Here is a 22123-nt window from a genome sequence, read left to right on the forward strand (position 1 = left end):
ATTTCAATTTTACATTTTATTTAACTTTTCTTAGCAGGCTAATATAAATTGGTGCCTTCATTGGCTCTAGCTCAACGTTTTAAATATGAACTACAGCTGATATTTAGTCAACGTCAAGGACGAAAGCTCACCAAGAAATGATCTAGAAGGCAAATGGGAAATGGGCATGAAAAAAGAAGCACTGGAAAACATTGATCAAATTTCCTTTAACAGGCGAACGGTATAAATACATGATGAAATCACATCAGTGGAACTAGGAAACAGGGATACTTTATTCCTAAGCTGAACCTATAGGAAAGGGGAAATCTCTGCATCGTGAGCTAATCTCAATGATTTAAAGAAGTATAGGAAAAGCTGGACTACATTTTGTTTTCCTTCGTCACGGTGATTACAAGCAATCACACCTTTCACTATTTGATATTGTGATTTTCCATACTTGCAAATTAAAATTCTTTGGGTGTTCTGGGCTCCTTGCTTCAGCCTAGCCCAGCCCCAACTGCTACAGGCACTCAGAAGGCAAATTAGAAGATCTCTCACTTTCCTTCCCTTTCTCCATTTTTCCTCTATTCCCTGCTCTATTTTCAAATCCACAAGTCAATCTCTTAAAAGCAAATGCTTCTAAGATGTCTGGGCTAACTTTTTCTGATGCAGCATTTATGCAAATGTGCACCCTGAGGGGTAGAGATGAAGGCTCAGGTCCTTAAGTCCCTATCATACTTACAGGAGCCACAGACAGAGTTCCAGGCTGGCTCAGCATTAATTCGGGAAGTGAATCAAAGGATGGAGGATGTTTCTCTCTCTCTCTCTCCATTTCTCCCTCCTTCCCTCTCCCTCCCTTCCAAATAAATATACTTTACAAAACCCAAGTGTATGCAATACCCATAAAAAAAGACATGATGATTCAGTAAGAGTCTCAAAAGCACACTGTGACTGTTACCAGCAAGGATCTGTGCTTCCACTGCAAAGCTAAAACTAGATGACTGGTTTGGAAGACGATTCAAGAAACACAAGAAACCTAAATACATGACGAGACTGAAATACAAATATCTGCTACCATTCAAAACGTCAGATTCATGAGGGGACTCAGACACAGAAAAATAAATTCTTATAATTCTAACTCAAAATCTAAAAGTATAAATGTGTGATAGATGTAAAAAAAATCGACTTTGCAAAGGAGTCTGCTGTTTGTGCATATTTTGTTTTAGAATCCTCAACCATGAGCAACATTCCAAAGATTGTTTCAGTAGGAAAGACCAAAATGCAATGATTCCTTCTGTTTCAAGTTTGATACTGCACAATGATGTTTTGTTTACTGACAGGCTACATATGTGATGGTGGCGTCACAAGATTATATTGTAACTGAGACATGCCTGTAGCCTGTCTTAATGTTGTAGTATAATGCACTGCTCAAGTGTCTGTGGCGATGCTGCCTTATGTAACCCTATGCAATGTCGGTCACATAAAAGTATCTCATGTGCATGCAGGTGTAATAAATAATAGTCACAAACAATAATACATGACTTAATTATTGGCTTAGGTTACAGGTTTTATTGTAATTTTAGACTGTGTTCCTTCTATTTACAAAAAGTTTACTGGAGCCATTGTTGTGGCTCCATGTGGGTGCTGGTTTGAGTTTGAGTCCTAGCTGTTCCACATCCAATCTAGCTCTCTGCTGATGCATCTGGGAAAGCAATAGAGGCTAGTCCAAGTACTTGGGACTTTGCACCCACGTGGAAGACCGAAAAGAAGCTTCTGGTTTCTGGCTTCCATCTGCCCCTGCCCTAGCTGTTGCAGCCAACTAGGGGATGTAAGATCTCTCTCTGTTTCTTCCTCTCTCTCTCTATAACCCTGCTTTTCAAATAAATTAGTAATCGTTAAAAAATTTTTTTACTTATAGAGCAGCATGTTGTATGATTCTGGCAGCAGTTCCCATACAGCTCCTGTTTTCAAGTGCCTTGATTGTCATGCTGCATAATTCACCCACACTGTCTAGGGTTTGCACAGGTAGACTCCATGATGCTTGCCTGACAATGAGATTGCCTTAAGATTAAATTCTCAGCATGCATCCCTGTTGTTAAATAGCACATGGCTATAGCTACTGTACTCCAAATCTGGCAGCATTTTTTTTTTAGCAACTCAATAATTCTTCCTAGGATATTATACCTGGTTTTCCTAACAACTGTTGCTAGGTTATTATTTCAATGACTTACAAGATATTTAGTTAATAATGATTAATTATTACAACAGGAATAGGTATCTTAAGAGAATGAGCACCACTTGGAAAGTACTAAGTTAATTCATAGAAACAGATGAGCAAGTGCAGAGGGAGGAGTGTCTAGGCTCTGGGCATTGCTCCTGGGACATGTGGCAGAAGCACCTATGGAGATTCAGGTGAGTCAAGCTGAAGTTAGCTACAAAGGTCTTACACTATTTTTATAGCATTCATTACAGCAGTTGTTCCCTACTACAAGAATCTTTTGATAAAGATTGCTAATACTGAATTTCCTAAGATGAAAAAGTCAACATGGACTGCAAGAGGCTTCCTTGAAAAGCAGGAATTTGACTTGGCTTTGGCAACCTCACTGCTGGGTAAACAAAGAACCCTAATCTCTAATCTCTTAGATTCAGATTCCAATGTCTGCAGATTCTGCTTCTTTTTTTACTGCTGTATTTCTACCTCTTAAAAGGGCATCCCTTCTCTATCAAATTCTGTCTACTGTTAACTTTTGCCTACTTGTACAGTTTCCACAACAGCCTACAACAACCTTACCACATATCGGGTTAAATCATTCTAAGATCCATAAAAAACACACATGTATAGCTGTGAATAGCTACAGCTGTACCAAGGCATAATCTGTACAGTGATCCAACACATAATCTGGAAACAACATAAAGTATTGTTTTGTTCCCTCACTTGTGGATTTGCACCAAGATTTAAATTATCCAAAGTTTTTCTGTCTTGCTTTTCCTCTCTTCCTCTGTTGCCTTTTCTTCTTTGGGAGAAGAGAATCTATGAAGAATGACTAAAGATCTGGTTTTCTTCCCTGTCTCTCCACAAACAGAGGGTGGTCGTTTGTGATGCAACCTAGAAGTACAGTGAGTGCAATATATGTTTCAGATATTATTTTGGCTCTAGTCTTTGCACATGCTATTCATTATTTTTCTTACTCACTATGTAGTAACTCCCACTGCTCTATGAACATTAGATCAGAATGCTGGCAATCTTTTTTCACCATTAAGTCCAGGAGCATATAGGTGGTCCATCATCCATGAATCTTGCTTTGCACTGCTTTAATGGGATTAATTAAATGAGTTGCCTTTCTGAATGGAATATGGATAAATATTATATGTACATGCATATGTACAGACATAAAAACTATACTTAAAGAGTTTTTTTATAGGTAGTCAAAAGGGGTACAATAATTTCTTCTACCAGAGTTTTTTGAGGTTCACATCTTAAAAACATTCTCATATATATTATTGTTATACCAATGATACAATATTTTCTCAAAGGCTTAAAGAGTAAAGTTAAAAGTTGCCATAAAGTTGTCTTTAGAAGGTAAACCTAGAAAAAACTTAAGAACACGGAGGAATACGGTGTTTCTTAATTATCCTGAGTCTTTTATACAGTAACCAAGCTGTGGTATTTCCTAAGCTTGTGGTCCGCTCATAGTGTATTTAAAGGCCAGGATTATTAGTGGAGCGGATCTGCTGTACTTTCTTTTGCAATAAACTTCCTAAGATTTCCCATGTGAATGTAAGTCTATTTCCCCTTGTGTCATATTCTGTTGACTAACAAAGCAATTACAGAGAGTGAAAAACACTGAACTTAGGAGCTCTTTTTTCAACCTTCATTTAATGTTGAAGATCATAAGAAGAGTTTAAATTGAACAGAAATTAAAACACAGCAAAAAGTCCATGTTACATGTACCAAAATTACCTCAATCTTAAGGCTCTCCTAGAAACTCATCAAGGTTTTACTACTGGAATGAAAACAGCAGCTTACATAAGAAATCCCCTCCCAAAAACGACCCTTAACATATGGTACACAATGAAACATTCAACCACTTCTAGGCCAGAGAATTGTGCTATTCAAATAACTGATGAGTGAGTGCTCTCCTCGCCTCCAAAACCAACAACTGTGGATACCCTATGCAGTCGCAGGCATCAAAGAGACCTTACAATATGGGGTCTCAGGCTACAGAAAGGCTGGTCCAATACAGGCAGTCTTTCCCCAGGACAGAAAAAGAAAACAACTCTAAAACAGATTTTCTTTCTGCAATGCAGTTGAGACACAAAAGTTCTCTTTTGTGGATTTATAGGTAATAAATGGTTATAGGTAAACTACTGCTTTCAATTTCAATGGTTCAGATAATATTTAAAGCAAAGACTGTTCATGCAGGCAGCGTGAACTTGATTACTTTTACCTGTGCACAGATACTCTTAATTACGAACTGTCCAAGATACCTTACAAAAGTCACAAAAAGGAAAATTGTAGGAGAAATTCTTACTATAGTTTATACACCATAATGAACTTAGTTTATCTGCATTGCTGTCATTTGTTTCTTTTCATTTTTAAAAATATTTATTTTTTTATTAGAGAGTCAGATTTTACAGAGAGAAAGATCTTCCGTCTGTTGGTTTACTTCCCAAGTGGCCACAACAGCCAGAGCCAAGTTGATCTGAAGCCAGGAGCCAGAAGATTTTGTTTTTGGAGGGGGGGGGGGTGCATCTCCCACACAGATGCAGAGTCCCAAGGCTTTGGGCTGTCCTCTATTGTTTTTCCAGGCCACAAGCAGGGAGCTGGATGGGAAGTGGAGCAGCCAGGACACAAATCAGCACCCATAAAGGATGCTGGTACATGTAAGGCAAGAACTTTAGCTACTAGGCTACTGTGCTGGGCCTTCATTTTCTTTTTAAAAAACCATCTAGTTACACTGAACCTAGCACTGTACCTAGCACACAACAGATACAAAAATGGTGGTAAGGGGCTGGTGTGATGCTCAAATGGCTAATCTTCCACCTATAAGTACCAGTATCCCCTATGTGAACCACTTTCTGTTCTGGCTGCTTCACTTCCCAATAAACTCCCTGCTTGAGGCCTGAGAAAGAAGTAGAAGATCACCCAAAGCCGTGGGACCCTGCACCTACCTGGGTGATCCAGAAGAGTCTCCTGGCTCCTGGCTTAGATCGGCTCAGCTCTAGCCTTGTAGCCATTTGGGGAGTGAACCAGCAATGGAAGAGCTCTATCTGTCCCTCCTTCTTCCTGTAAATTTACCTAACTCATAAAAATAAATAAGTATTTTTTAAAAATGGTGGTGCAACTGAGTAAATGGCACTTCCATAAGAAAGAAAAATTCATCTCATTGTCCCATGATACTAACATTACAACTCTTCTTCATTTTCAACTGTTCACTTTTAGGCAGCAAATCTGTTTAATCTGCTTTGTTCCTAGAATATAAAGGGAGTTATGTGAAGGAGCTGAAATTCTCTAGACTTTCTGCCATGGGCAGTAAAGACAAGTCAAAAAATTATTCATGAAGAAGGAAACATTACTTCTTTTTCAGGATGTAGAAGTGCCAGATGTTAGCTGCATGTCATGATAAGATAGTTTTACTATTGAGCTAGTTTTAAGCAACAGATATTAAAAGCATTTGAGACCAAAGGGGAAAAAAGAGTATAAGTCATGCTTTAAAAATATTAACTTGGGTTGCCTGTGTAGGTGGAGCTGACATAGGATCCACGCAAAGCAGACATAGCACAGGGTGAGAGGACCATGAGTGGTTTTATGACAACACAGAGATTTCCAGTTTGGGAGATGAGGGGATGTGGTCTAAACATAAACATCATGTCTGTTCTAGGCATCAAGAGGCACAGAGGTTAGGGACACCCTGGCGGAATTGCTTAAGGAGGTCATCAAGCTGGAACTGAACCTGAAAAAGCAAGCAGAGCCAAGGCATGCCTTAGCTACCATTCTTCCACCCAGTACTGAAACCAGTGCTTATTGATCCTTTACCATGTGATTAAATTTTTATGGATGAATACAAGGAGACAATACATCAAAGGACCCTCCTTTTGCCCCTACTATTTAACAATTATTTTAATTATATGTACTAATGGTGTACAGTATGCTTGCAATGAACAAAGATCACATCAAGTGAATCAGCACTTGCATCTTTTTTTTTTAAAAAGATTTATTTATTTTTATTGGAAAGTCAGATATACAGAGAGGAGGAAAGATAGAGAGGAAGATCTTTTGTCTGATGATTCACTCTCCAAGTGACATGGGTGCACAGAGAGAACATTCCTTGTAACACTTTCCTTCTTAGCACAGACTTGGAGGCCACAATGAAGAGAGATAATTAAATTTTATATATATATTCATGTCAGTCAGCAATGGTCAGAAGAAAATATTTTTCATATATTGATATGGCTGCACCTCAAAAACTATGTAGAAAAAGGATATGGACAAATTGATACTGGAATATCATAAATACATTCTTATTCTTCAATGCAACACAAATATAATACATCTTTCTCACAGATACCCGAATGTACAGGCATTACATACTTGAGAATGTTTCTCTAGGACGGAGGATGAGAATGAAATTTGAGAAAATCAAATGTTAAAACTACACACAAAGCAAAAAGAAGTTGCTGCGGTTTAGGGCTCTGGGGTGATTCCTGGTTTGGTGGCTGGGGGTTGTGATGGTTAGTTTATACATCCTCCTGCCTGATACCCTGCTGGTACTTCCCTCTACAAAACAGATGTCACTGTGCAGTCACAGAGTTTGTGATGGCCCTACGTTTCTCATTTCTCTCCTGCTGTGACAGGTAACTACTGACACTTAATTTTAAAACACACTAACTTTGGTAATACTCATATCTGACAGGTTTTCTTTAGATTTAAGCACAGGGAAGTTTAATGGGGCTAACAGATAGTATTGCTGCACCACAGAAAGAATTTCCATCTTTCTTGTTTGTTTGAGGACTCTCAGAGAAAGGGACACAAATCAGGTAAGAAGAGATGGGAAATATTTTAGCTTTAGAGAAAAGAGAAGGAACACTCTGGAAATCTCACTCCAGGGAGAGACTGGAAGAGCAGCCAGGAAAGATCAATGTCAATCAACTGCTTCTGTGTTGGTTCACAAAGCACAGATGCCACACAAAGGTAGGCAAACCATGGCCCAGGGCTAAACCAGGCAGCAGGCAGTTTCCATGCCTTAAGTCTTATTAGAGCACGGTCATATTTGCTCAATTACATATAATCTAGAGCTGCTTGCCAGCTAGGGCTGCAGAGCTGCAGAGGCTGTGGTAGAGGCTACACAGTTGGCAAGGCCTAAGGGAATTTGGAGACTATCTGGCCCTTTATAAAAAAACAACGAAAAACCAGCCCTTCTGCACTTAATCTGTTGGACAACATTTCTGGGATCAGCTTCCTTCTCATGTCTCAATGTTAAAGTTAGTGAACATGAACTCTTGTCTACCAGCCCTTGTGGTAAAGTGCTTCCCCTGGGATGCTCTCTCCATTCTCTTTCCTCCATGTCCTAGCTGATCTTGACTCACTGCCTCCAGTGTGGTTCCAAACGTCAAGTTCTTCTTTAACTTGGCCTGCACAGGAGGTGCAGACAGGTTTATTTAAAAAAATGGACTCAGTGGAAGCCATCATGGCATGGGTTCATGGAGAACCAGTCACTAAACTGCTCCATGTTGCTATATAATAGGGTCAGTAGTTGGGCTGAACAGGAAAAAGCCACAGCTCCTGTGTGTCATGTCCTCTGCAAATCAGAACTGTAAGCCAGCCACTTGGAGACTTTTATTATGACTGAACAATATATTCAAGTGCTGATTCACTGGTTTAGGGAGGCTTTTAGTATAAAGTACAGAGCATGGTACTTCAAATCAATGAAATGAAAAGAATCAATCAGAATCTGAAAGCAGCTCTGAAAGATGTTTGTGTTTATTTGAAGATGGCAAAATACAACACAGAAGAATAAAACAAATAAATAATTAGAGATATGGTGATGAAAATCAAGGATGTATGATAAGTAAAGGGCTGGTCATGTTCAGGGTCTTGACACAGGAGTGGATGAGCTATGTGCTTTCCAGGGTAAAGCTGACAGAACGATAAAAGCTTTGCAGCTCTGACTGGGGTAGAATGTGGGGTGTTGGTGAAGGTGGTTTACCTAAAAGGAGTCACATCTAAAGCTATAGTGATAAACTACAGTGGAATTCTGTAGCATTTAGATTTTTTGTATGTTTTTAGATCTTTTACTATTAAACATGGACTTCCCTGGTGGATCCCATCAGGACTGAATACTAGGTCATTATATATATCAATATAAATTTAGAAACATATTTAAATTTATATATCATATTTATAACATATTAATAATTTATATATACTAACATATATAAATATATATAAATTTATAAATATATATTTACACACACGTATATATCCCATTAGGACTGAATACTACGCTATTTTATACACACACACACACACACACTTTAGTAGATGCAGAATAACAAATGAGATGAACAGGGTTGGGCAGACACTATGTGAAAGCAAAACATGTGTATTTTATGAAGTTTTAAAATGTGTCCAGTGTGTCCTCTTTTAGCCACATAAGTATGAAAGAAATATTCTCTCAATATTTCCCCCATCTATTCAGATTTTCTTGGAAGCCAGTATAGGGTTGACATTCATTAACACTTAGCAAGTCTTTTCAAAGCCAAACATCTGCTTGGCATCCAGTGGTGGTCACTATTTTTTTCTTTACAGGAATGTCTGTTGAGTATTTATTAGTTTCATTTGTGCTTTACAGCTACCTTTTAAGTAGACCATTTATGGATAGAAATCCTTAATGTTAAAGACAATTCTGACAGTTTCTAGGGCTAGATCAGCCTTGACCCTTTATTTAATATACTCATGCTATGACAGAAAATATTCAGAGTGTCCCTTCAGGCCTTTCCTTGGAGGACCCCTTGATCGGCACTGGGTGAAAGGTTTCGCCTGGAATGCCACTCCCTAGTGACAACACGCAATGAAGTCAAGTGCTTTTTTTTATACATCATAGGGGAAATGGGCTAAAAGAAGGTTAGGTTTGATTAGAGATGTTGCAAGTAAGGAAAAATGCTTACTTCAATTTAACTTCTGCTTTCAGAAGACATGAATACATAAATTATGTAGGAGAACGGTGATTACTAGACAGTCTAAAAGCTGGAGGCTCTAAGCCAATTTTCAACTGACTGTCACAGAACATAAGTCTCAAAATATGTTTAAACTAAACTGACAACTGCAGAAAAAAAATGTAAAATTCTTTGAAAGGCTGGGTTATGTGAACTGATGAAGACCTCAGAAACCACATGCTCGTTAATGCACACCAATACTTCACTGCAATGTTCCCACTCTCTTCTGCAGGGAATAGGAAAAGAGGTAGTACAGATGCTTCCCCAAATTAAGCTCTTCCAAGTAGCAGAAAAACTATTCCCAGCACACAGCAGTCAGCAGAAGTATGGTTCATCCAAAAACTTGAAGGGTTCACCATGATCCTCTGCCCAGCGTGAGATAACGCGGGCGGGGTGCCTGAGCATGTATATTTCCCACCCCGTAGGTTCAGAGCAGCTCTACTCTCAGGTGTCCTGGCACCCAGGTGCCCACGAGGACTGAGATCACTACTGTATTTTAACTTCTTTAAAGGTCGCAAAGCCAACACCAGGGAAGTGATGCTGTGAATCTAAAGTGCTGGAGAAGTAGAGATAGAACAAGCTAAAATATCATCATACCAATTGCAAAAACATGTAAAACCACAAGTGGCATAAAACACTGACAATTAAAGATCAGAATGGTCTATATGATACAGTCACCTCTCAGGATAGCTCTTGATTTCAGCGATGTCCACAAATCTTGCTGAAACGTACAGCAAACTTTTTCCGTCCTTTACCTATCCAAGGAATAGGCATCCCTATATGTCTGAAGATGGCACACGAACTTCTATGTGTCTGTGTCCCTGAGTACTTTTTCTGGAGGTGATATGCAGCTTCTATCTGCTCTTTTGAAATATCTGTGATCAGAATCAGTGCACTTGAGCAAGGGACAATAGAGGAAGAAATGCCACAAGGAGTAGCTTACTCAATGACTGAGGTCAAAGTACATGATGGTAAAAGCAGAAGACCCAAAGTTACCTGTGACCAGCACATGAAGGACTGACAAAAGCAGATTTTGTTCTACTTCTAGGATTTTACATAAAAGTTGAGGTAGTACATTCAGCTGACACTGTGAACCAGGACTTGAAAGAGCTGAATAAATGGCGGGGGGGGGGGGAGGTGGTGAGGGATTGAGTTCTGTCTCTGAATCCTCCTTTCAGCAAACAGTGGTGGGTGAGACTTATTGACCTCTGATGGAGGTTGTTACTGCTTCCTTCAATTCGGCTGCAGACTCAAGGGGGAAAAAAACGCATCTTCCTGACTGTGTCAGTTAAGCCAAGCCTCCAAACTGCCTTTGGCCCTGCTGCTGATAGCATCGGGGAGAGTGGCTGAGGTAATGCTGAAGCTGGGACACCTTGCAGAACCTCACTATCCATTACAGGAAAACAGCCCCATCTGGTCACTCTAGCTGTGACTACAGAGGAAGGCCAGACTCTCCACTGTCTCTCGCTGTGCATGGAATGACAAGCCACATACTGCAAGGAGATCACCTTTGTGGGAATCCCCTATTCCGTGCTCCCCGAAACCAGCATGAACATCAGTGAATTTGGAAAACAGTACTGCACTGTAGAGTTTGCAATAATAGTCAGTATTTATGGGGAGCATCCATCTTGAAATGGGGTAAAATTGAGAATTTCCTGAGGCTGGGAGACTGTAATCATCTGAGAAATGTGGAGTGACACTTATGTTTAATCGTAAGGAATGATGCCTGGATTGGCCCACTTATTCCTATCCAGGGCTGGAAGCACTATCCTGAAAATTACACCTCTAGGTCAGTGAGGGAAACGATCAGAAGATGCTATGCACTTCTAGTTTAAATGCCAGGAGGCAGCATGCCAGGGAGGTGCTGAGACATACAAGTGGCTGTGGCACTGATGCAATTACAGGCTTAGGCCAATTCTCAAGGCAAGCCAGTAGCTGCACCCTAGTCCTATAAGGAAAAGACAGAGTGCAAAGATCATTAGAAAAAAAAAAGCTGAGGAAACATATTTTACCTCCAAAAAATTCCAAATACTCTGCAACTCTAAACAAAACTCTGCCGAGAGACTTCTCAGTCCTGCAGCGAGCATAAAGCAGAGCTGAGGGAGCCTGGGCCCACACACGACTTTATAAGCTCTGTTCCGGAGCTGAGCTGCACGTGCATGGCCGATTGTGCTTCCTTCCCAGGGGCCCGGGGCCTGGAGGAGCCCTGAGGTCCGTGTGACTTGCGAGCAGCCAGAACGAGGATCTCAGGAGGGCCTTTCACAAGCCACACAACATACTTGTTCTACCCTCGACTTTGCTTTCTAGTTTTCCTTGCCCTCTGCTCTTGTTTAGTTTTGTGGTTTAACTTTTTGAAGAATGGTGGGAGGTACTGTGTTAAGCAATGCTCCAAGAATGAGGTTCAGCTGCGAGGAGAATTGTGTTATGCAAACTGGCCTCCCACATCTTTCAGACTTGTTGTGATTCCACTTAAAACACAGACAGAGGAAGTGTACAGGAAGCAGGTTCTACTCATCCTTGCACACGCAGTGTCTGTGGCCTGCACGCACGGGGCCCCGCATACGTGCTAAACTGGGGCAACTGTTGGTTTTAGCTAGAGGGCTCTGTATTCTGTTCTGTGGTTTGTTTCCCAATGGGAGCCAACAGTCACAACACTTAGGAGCCTTGGTGCAATTTCTTGCTGATCCTTATCATCCCATTAGTGAAAGTGTTTAAACGACTACATTTGGCACAAAATTATCATGATGGAAGAGTGTCAGAGCAGAACATTAGTAAAACCGTTGAGATCCCAGCAAGGAGCCATGGAAAGTCACTGCACAAGCAGATTTTAAAAAGCAAGAGGATAACAAATTGAGCCAAAAGCCATTTCCAATTCTTTATGGGTAAGCAAACGTCTGATTGTTCTTAACATTGCACATCTGCGTAATATATTATCCAAGAGTTTTAAACTAATATTATTTATTAATACATGCCATAGAGAAAGGAAAAAAAATTATATGACTAAAAGTACATTCTAGGGAATAATAAGCAACTCTTAATTCTCTGAGTATGATATAATTTTATAGCCTGGTTTATAAATGATACTGACTGGGTATGTTTTAAGTTATGTTTCAGAAATTGCATTTCAATAAAAATTTAGGAAGTAACTCAAGATATGGCTCTAAGTTCAGAAATATCATCATACTTGGGATATTTTACTAAATAAACCCATATAAACAAAAAGGCTTAAGAAGCTTACCATTCCTTTATTAGTAAAGATATTTTTAAAGAGAATAATCAAAGCCAATACAACAGTTTGGAAGATATTGTCAGGAGCACAGATTAGGAGAAGTGCTTCATTGAGTCTTCCAGGAAGGAAAAGCAATTTGGGAAGCTTCTACTGGGAACTTAGTCTGATCACAGTTGGTAAAACTCAATATGCAGATGGCAAAGACAGATATCCTGCAGCTTCATGGTGGTCATATAAAGGAGACTGGGCATAGGCTGGGAGGAGCCTTCGATTTTAGAAAGGCAGGGTTTATACAATTTAGACAAAGAGATGGGGAGGATACCCTGACAAGAAGTTGAGAGGGGCTAGAGCTAAGCAGGCTACAAAAACATAGTCCCATGGATCAGGTCTTGATATTAGATTTTAAATTAGGATATAGGGAGTTTTATAGACTGGAGGGTAAGAGACTGGGTATGGGCAACAAATAACCTTCATAAAAATGTTCAGTTATTTGGAAAATGATTTGATTTACACACCTCCCATCCTGCCATTTCCCTAAAATAAGTCCTCTGGCAATAGCATCAAACACTGAACTATAGAAGCAGGACCATTTTAGCAATATCCACAGATGGAATCGCAGGCAAACAACTGATTTTTAACAGATAATGAAAAGGAACCTATCAATTTGAATTCTCAACAACCCTTATTCAAAAAACTCCTAACAGATTCTCTCCTCATATCATGAACCTTCAGTCTTGAGTCAATGAATTACAAATTCTGGATAGGATGACTTCAAACAAATTTGAAAATCAACAACTCAGGATCTAGTCCCTTTTTGGGAGCACTTACCTGCAGCAAATAACAGCTTTGCATGACAAGGCTAGGTCCAGGAAATACTGTCGTACTCCAAAGGTTAAGGCATACTTCAGTGTTTTCCCATCAATAATAAGAGCAAAGTCATTCTCTTTGCCAAGAGCATCGCCGAGGTTAGTGCAGTGACGGCTGAGGGTCTCCCTTGTATCCTAGAACATGAAACACAAATGCCATCAACACTGATTCCCTTTGTTCTACCGAGATGCCATAAGGATGGTTGGCGGCTACAGTTAGTTACATCAAATGTTTTTTATGCTCCCGATCACTTCCACATACCTCCCCTCATTTCATTCTCACAATGGCCCCTCATGGTAACTGGACCTGCATTACCAGAAAAGCTAGATGGTGGTGACACATCTGTTGCCAGCAGGGCTGGGACCAGACTGCAAGTCACCTATTCCTAGGCTGGCTTGGTAGTCTCAGTTCATTATCCTAACAATACAACTACATGGCTGCAAAACAAAACAAAACTTTGTTCTGATATATTATCTAGCCAAAATTGCTTCATCAGTAATCAAAAGAAAAAACTTGTGGAAATTATAACTTAAATAATTTATGGATTTTTTTTTGCCAGTCCTCAATGGAACTGAAATTTAACTCTTGGTAATGGAGAGGAGGAGGAAATGCAGGATCTGTAATCTCTTCCCACTTCATGAACTGACTTCTATAATTTTAATCATGATTTCATGACACTGTATTTTAGCTGGGGATGATGACATGTGGCTTGCTAATCTTGATGGATGAAATAAAAGAACGCTTTTAAAGTCAATAAATAGTTCACTTTCAGGCACAATAAAAACCTTTCATGTCAGGGAAAGCTTTTTGTTCACTTCAACTATACAAAATGGATGTATTTGTCTCCCTCTGTCAAGAACTGCTTTCCCAGCTCGTCAAAGGCAAAAAGTTTTGGGACATTGAGTTTTTCTCTTCAAATCCTGTAGACTCTTCATGCAACTTAGGAGAGTCAAATTCCTGATGCACAAGTGAAGAAACACCACGCTGGGTTGGCACCAGCAAATATAAGGAATTACTTCCTTCCTGTTGGAATTTTTTTGTGGTGAGTGCTAAGCTTGCCATTATTTAGCTACAAATACACATTTACATCATAGAATATAGCTTATCACATGCATGAGAACATAATTTTAGTTCTGATTTATGGATGGTGTATAACCATTTTACACTTATTTCACAAACAGGGAAGCAGAGGTAATTAAAGTTTTATATTGGGGGATTTTTGAGGCTGTTTCTGCAGTTGACACTTTTCTCTGGAATTTCAGAAAGTGTTAATCAAAATATCAGAACCACATTGTATTGTAAATAAGAGTGCCCAACTGTCTCAGTTGTGAATTTCACGTAACAGTTCCTCCACTTTCCCATTATGTTAAAGACCACCAAACGGCAGCATTCTTTACAAAATTCTGTTCACAACTCTACAAGAGGAGGAAGTGGCTGTTTTAATTTACAATCTTCACTCTGATTTCCTGCTGGAAATTGTTGGCCCAAGAGGAGTTAAAAGGAGGTGAAAAATGCAGTAAGTTTTGCAGGCAAAATTTACTCATGGCAATTTGGAGTGGATTACTCCGATTCTATTAAAATTTTTCATATAGCTTAGGTGGACAACTGTCTATGCATAGGTAAAAAAAAATTGTATACTAGTTAGCATGTACCACACTCCAGGCACAGCTTCAAGGGTCACAGATAAAGAAGCAACACTGAAGCCAACATCTGCTGCTGCCCTGAGCTTGAGGCACCACTGTTATCACCACTCTGCACATGAGAAAGTGGAATGTAGTTAAGTCCTGCTCAGAAACACATGGTTACGAGGGCTGGTGTGTGGTGTAGAGGGTTAAACTTAGTGACACCAATCCCATGGTAGAGAGCTGGTTTGAGTCTTGGCTTCTTTGCTTCCAATTCAGATTCCTGCTGATGTGTCTGGGAAGGCAGTGAATGTTGGTCCAAGTGCTTGGGCTCCTGCACCATATGGAGATCAGGATGCAGTTCCTTGCTCCTGGTTACAGCCTGGTAGAGCCCTGGTGGCTGCAGCCATTTGGGAATGAATTAAGGGATGGAAGATTTTTCTCGCTTTCTCTTCTCTCCTTCTGCTGTTCTATTTTTGAAAATAAACCAATAAATACTAAAAAATTGTTAAGCAAGAAATAAAATATTCATACTTGTACATAGAAAGTCATGAGTATAAAAAAAATACATGGCTTACTATGAGTAGTATGACATTGTCATAAAAGCAGACACAGAAACCAATGGAAAGTAAGAGAGAACTTAGAAATAAATTCATCTATTTATATAGCCAACTAATATTTCAACCAAGGCAATAATCATACATATTGGAAGATGAACAGTCAACTAAGGGGTGTTGAGAAATCTGGACATGTATTAGACTCTAGAATCTTCTCTCCCACAAAAACCATCCAAAAAATGGCTCAAAGACTTTAATGTAAAAAGTGAAACTTTAAAAATACCATAAAAAATATATGGGAAATGCTTATGACAGTCATCCAGGCAAATATGTTTTGGAGCCAAACTTCAAATGCCCAAGTAACAAAAGCAAAAACTGACATGTGGGACTATATCAAACTAAAGAGCTTTTGTACAACCAAGGGAACAATTACAGAGTAAACAGAGAATCTACAGCATGGGATAAAATAATTGTAAACTGCTGACTGAGCAAAAGGTTAATTTTCAGTGTTTCAGAACTCAACAGTAACAAGAAAACAAATCAAATAATCTAATTTAAAAGGTGAGAAAATGACTTTCTCAAAAGAAGATATACAAATGACTGAAAAAGTTTATGAAATAATGCTAAGCATTAAAACAGTAAAGGGATATCACAAATAAAGGTTCACTTTATAAAATCAATGTTAAATCATGTCTCTTCTTTCTCCAAAGTCATTCTAGGGCTTTCTAATGTCAACACAATAAACTTCTTCAAATGACACGGTAGGCTTTCCAGATTCCAAGGCCAACATGTTTCCCTTCCCAGTCCTTTTCTCACTCAGGATTCCTTCATGTTCCTCTCTCCACAACCCCTTTTTTCTTCAGGGCACAGTCCTTGTCTATGAACCCAGGCTAACTTCACCCAGCCCTCCCAGGCTGAGTCCACACATTCACATGTTGCTTCCTCTGAGCTAGCAAAACCCTCAGCTCCAGCAACTAATATAGTACCTGCAATTAGAGATGCCCAGGAAATATGTACTTATTCAGTGTGAGTCTTTATAAATTCTGATCTTACTCCAATAGCAGCATTCTATTCCCCCTTATGATCACTTTTGATTAAACACACACACACACACACACACACAGAAAAAGATAATATGAATCAGCTTTCTCTTTCTTACTGTCTATTTTTCTAGGGGATTCACATAGTGAATTCAATAGTGTTTCACAAGCACTGCTCACTAACAGGCCTACATATTTGTTAAACAATTGCCTAAATTCTGACTTCTGAGCTGAAATTCTGAAATGAAACCTGAGAGGGAATTCAGGAAATCCTCACATTTCTTTAAAGTTCAGCTGCAAAGCAAGGGGGAAAGTGAAGTAGGCCTCAGCATAGTGAAATGCCCTCCCTCCCCACCCCATGGGGTGAGGTCCTGTGGGCTTGACTCTCCCTCCTTTCTCAAGTCTGCTCTAACACCTGAACTGTTGAGAACTGTTGAGAACTCTCTTAATTGTGGCATCCGTATCCCTGGGTTTCCTTGGTGACCATCACAGGTCTTCAGCAAATCTGAAGGTGTCAGGAGACAGCTGTAAGGTTTCAGAAGGTGAGTGAACACCTGCCTGCTGTGAATTCCCGAAGGCAGCACACTGTGGGTGTGAGGTAGTGACAACCCAAACCCCAGACATCTTCTCATTTTAGCTTATGGTTTTCTTTGGTAAGTAAGCTCTGTTGTTGGCTGAGTGCTGCTGCAGTTGTATTTTTTATTTACTGCAGAGACTATTTCAAAATTCTTTTATTTATAAAAGCTTATTGGATTTTGCACTAGGTCTGGGAATTCTACTTTATGGTCATGTCGCATTGAAGCTTATCTCCTGTAGCTACAGATAAATTTATCATTGTATTAGCTGTTGCTTCTTTTTTTCCCCCTCAGGCTACTGAAAGGGGAAATGTTTATACATTTACACTTAGTGAGTTGGGAGAGTGAAAATAGATAAGTGAGACACTAAATCAGAAATAGATCCAAACCCATGGAATGCAGCCCACTCAAAGGTTTCTATCTCCTGGTCCTGTCGATTTTAACTTGCGGGCAGAAAGAAAAAGAGAATCAGGGACATTCAGTGGTAAAAGCATTTACAGGGGAGAAAGGAGAAGGCTAGTTCAGACAGGTAAGGAGGGAGCCACAGGGAAGGTGGGATTTGTGTGGTCTTTCTATGATCATCCTGGCCACCATTAACTCCACTGTCCCTGCAGGGAACACTGCTCTTGGCCGAGCACACTAGGGAAGCCCTGGGTCCCGAGGCTCCTATCTTTGACTCACCACGCAGGTCATGACCAATAACACCATGTAGAGGTTAACACTGGCAACACAGAAAGGAAAAATGACCTCATTGGGAGGTCAAGCTTCACTGCAGCTCTCTTCTGTAACATGGGTGCCCTTTCTTGATGATCAAAATTTTGATCCAGGTCTAGTGAATTCTTTTATTCCCAGAGGCTACTGAAGATCTCTTCTCCAAGATTCCAAACTTGGTTCCTGTCAGGTTAGCAAGTACCCATCTGTTTCACTGAGAACACTCAGAGACACAAAGAGACTTCTATCTGCTGGTTTACTCCCTAACTGCTGGGAGCCTGAAACTCAGTTTCCCATGTAGGTGTTAGGGACCATTCAATTGAGGTATTACTGTTGCTTCCCATAGTGCATGTTAGCAGGAAGCTGAAGTCAGGAGCTGCATCCAAGAACTGAACCCAGGCACTTCAATATGGAACACAGAAATCTTAATTGACATAAAAAATACTTATTCACCTGAAAGGAAGAATCTTAGGTGTGGTAAGAAAGAGAGCAAGATATACTGATCTCCCATCTACTGGGTTATTTCCCAAATAGCTGCAACAGCCAAATCTGAGCTAGCCCAATGCCAGGAGTCAGGAACTCTAGTCTCCCACATGAATAGCAGGTACCTGAGTACTTGGGCCATCATCTACTCTCTTCCCCGGCACCTTAGCAGACAGCTGGATGGGAAGCTAAGTGGGTGGGACTCCAACAGGTGCCCAAATATGAGATGCTCCAGTGCCAAGTGGTGGCTTAACAGGCAGCACCGTGACATTGGCCCTTAACTGTTAGGCTAATTACCTCCCTCCCCACCAGATCCTGAGTAGAGTAATTAATGTCTTCTTCTAGTACTGCTTCCCCCCTCATTTCTCTTTGTGTCTTCATTCCCCGCATAGACAGTATTTTTTTTCCCCTGTAAATCTACAAACAGGGTCATAGCTACTTAGTGATCTTGCCAGATTGCATAATAGCAGGCAAGCGAGAAGAAAGCAATATTTATTTGGTTATAAAAAATATGCTTGGAAAAGACATGAACAACAAAAGAAACATTCAGCTGATAATCAGGCCAAGCAGTATTTCTTGCAAAAATAAATTTAAGGGCAGAGTGGGGTCAAACAAATATGATCACAAAACACTCATCAATAACATAAAACACCACAACAGTAAACTTTAAGAAATTGGAAAGCAGCAGCTTTATGGTCATCCTTTTTACTACTTTGACATGTTGCAAATGCTCCCCTTGATGTAAATCACTGAGTGCTTTCCCCAAGAGAATCTGATGCGGTTCTGTAGAGAAATCCACCAGGAGCCCGGTTTGTTTGGAAGATATCACAGTGCACACTTGGTCACTTTCCTTGTGGCAAAACTTACTTGGAACAGTCTGAAGACTTCACAAGCTAGACGCACAGGGAACATGCTTGGCCACTGAGAGCTATGTCTTTCATGGCCAAGATGTAATGGTGCAGAAAGCACCTGCATAAATATGGCCCTTTTCAGCTTCTAGGCTTTCTTTCAGTGCTTTACAAAAAAGATAGCCTCATTTAGGAACAAATCTGGGGAACACTGCAGAGGAGAATGTGGACATATCCTTAAGGAAAGGAAAGGCAAAGTCTACAGCTTCCAGTGAGAAAACTGGTTGGGTAACAGGTCATAGGGCAGAGATGAAGTGAAGATTATGGAAAACAGGTCCAACACGCAACACCTGATGGCCGTGGCTTCCACACCTTTTTCTGGGGCTGCAGTTAATCACTTGAAGTAACAGTAAATAATGTGTGATCACTCATATCTATCCCGTGGGGTGTCAGCTGGTTAGCCAAACACCAAACATGAAAGGTAAAGGAAAAAAAGCCTCCTGATGTGTATTTATTCATAGTGGCGTTTGGGTTTAAATACAAACAAGTGTCTGGTTTTATACTCATTTTTTTTTTTTGCAAACCAGTTAAATGCATGCAGATTAAATGACAAACTTATGTGGTAAGGTGGATTCTATTCTCAAAGAGCAAAATGTTAAAATTCTTTATTTAGAACATTATTTCCTAATTTGAAAGGCAGCGAATCAGAAGCAGAGACAAAGATCTTTTTTCCACCTGTGGTTTACTCTTGGTTTATTCCCTATATGCCCACAATAGCTTGGACTGGGCCAGGTAGATGCCAGGAACAAGAAATTTAATTCAGGTCTCCCGCACAGGTCACAGGGACTCAAGTGAATATGTGAGCTATCACCTGATGGCCCCGGGGGTGCACATCTGCAGGAAGCTGGAATCAGAAGTGGAGCTGGGACCTGAACCCTAAGGGAATCCCCTGATGTATCCTAACTGCTTTACCAAACACCTGCCCCACTTATGAAAATTCTGAATCACATTGTGAGACAATATAAATGTTTAATAGTATTTTTTGTTATAGAATGAATGTGCTTCCCTTCAGTTAATATTTTAAAATCCCAACTCCTCATGTTGCTTTTGTGAGGTTACTGAGTCATGAGGTGAGGTTACTGAGTCATGTTACTGAAACATGGCATTAGGGGCCTTGCAAAGAAATGTTGAAGAAATCCCTTCCCCTTTGGCCCATGCAGGACACATCTTGAAGACACTCTCTTGGTCAGGAAGTGAGCCCTTGAGGTGTTGCATCTGCTAGGACTGTGAACCTGGATTTCTCGAACTCCAGAATTATGTAAACACATGCTTGTTGTGTGAGCAACTCAGAAGGTGGCATTTTTGTTTTGTCAGCTAAACTGAACTGACAATTTTATTGTTCTTGCATTTGATCCTTCCCTTCCTGACTTCACCACCAGTTAAGTGAACAAGCACACAGTTGAGCTACAAGATGAATCACTGTTGAAGGAAAATAGATCTCCCTGTTGTCAGAATTGATTTATATTTATGAAGTCTCTGCTTTCCGTGATAGTACCAGTAACACGGTTTTCTGTTTTCACTTAACCTTCCTTAGAAACAACAACATGAACCAGAAGGTGGCAAACTCCTTGTAGGAATCCTGAGGAAGCAGAATGTGATGAACCATTAGTTTTTAATACAGACTATGGTTTGCTCCTTTATAAAACTCTCAGTCTTTTCTAGAACTCTGCTCTAAGTGGAAAGAGGAAAAGGACTGAAGGCTGAGCCACTGCTCAAAATAATCTTCAAGACTTGTTAGTAGACATGTACAGACCACCAACCACTGCAGACAGCAGGCATTCACACAGGACACACAAATGAGCAGCCACATAAACATGGGAGAGGATACAGAAGAGGCTGGCCTGACATGTCTGACATGTCTGAGCTCTGGTCACCGTTGCATGATGCTGAAGTATACCTCAGCGTTCAGAACTCAAGGTCTCTCCCCACTGCAGGGAATGTATGCTTTTCAGGAAGGACAATATTTTTCTCCTTCTTTGAAAAACAAAATTTAGATGCTTTATTTCAGAAAAATTTCTTACCAAAAGGCCCTCATTAAATGGAATATAAAGCATGATTTTAAGCACTAATCTAAGAAACTAGAACTCCAGAAACGCTTTTTGACCAGGTAGCCACAAAAGGCATGGTGTGCTGGACAGAAGTGCATCATACATTTTAGGAAACAGTGTTCCTAAAGTTCATTTCAGGTAAGTTCATTTCAGGTCTACTGATGAATGTTTCCACCAGGAGAATCCTTGTATGCATGTATGTGCGTATTTTCTATGCTACTGCTTCAAGATTTATATATTTAATTTGGCTTATTCTAGAAGGCCATAATATGGTACCAGAAAGGACTGAGTTGAATCCTCTGCCACTTATCTGCTCTGTTCCAAAGAAAGCTAATTCTTGGAATCACAATTTTCTTATTCATTAGATCAGGTTAGTACATATTTTGTAGACTGACTCCAACAATAGAATGGATTTTCTCTGCCTCTGGCATCAGGACTGATAGAGAAACCAACACAGCAATAAGAAACTTCTGCAAGTCTTCATACACTGCACATGATAGTAGACTCTAGGTGGCATATTATTGGAATACTTTTAAGTTCTGTTAGGAAATCTCCCAAACACACCTGTTTTAATCTATGTTTGGATGCTAATACCTTACTCTACCAATTCCCTTTTCTATTATACCAAAGAATTTGAAACTTATCCTCTCAATTCTAAAAAGATTCAAATACCATTATCTCCTTTCAAAAGATTCATAGCTCTTGCTACCTGGCAGAAGCACAAGTATTTATGTAAACGAATAACTTTGTATCTAATTACTTTTCATTTAATTGAAAGGAGGGGTGGGACATAGGACAGAAAGGCAGAGAGACATAAAGAGAGAAATCTCCATCCATTGGTTCACTCTCCAAATGCCTGCAACAGTCAGAAACCAACCATGTCAAAGT

At 40.0% G+C, this 22123-nt stretch overlaps 1 protein-coding gene across 2 annotated transcripts in view; it reads right to left on the reverse strand.

Annotated features, from left to right (window-relative positions):
* ATP8A1 (ATPase phospholipid transporting 8A1) overlaps nt 1-22123 on the reverse strand; it is a 220875-nt gene that overhangs the window by 60276 nt on the left and 138476 nt on the right. For both annotated transcript variants that reach the window (XM_040966355.1, XM_040966356.1), the window contains one exon: nt 13253-13425. In XM_040966355.1, coding sequence (XP_040822289.1) covers nt 13253-13425 — 173 coding nt within the window. The remainder of the gene's footprint in view (nt 1-13252; nt 13426-22123) is intronic.

Source organism: Ochotona curzoniae, unplaced genomic scaffold, assembly GCF_017591425.1.
Source record: "Ochotona curzoniae isolate NIBS_2020 unplaced genomic scaffold, NIBS_Ocur_1.0 scaffold_4505, whole genome shotgun sequence".
Taxonomy (NCBI): Eukaryota; Metazoa; Chordata; class Mammalia; order Lagomorpha; family Ochotonidae; genus Ochotona; species Ochotona curzoniae.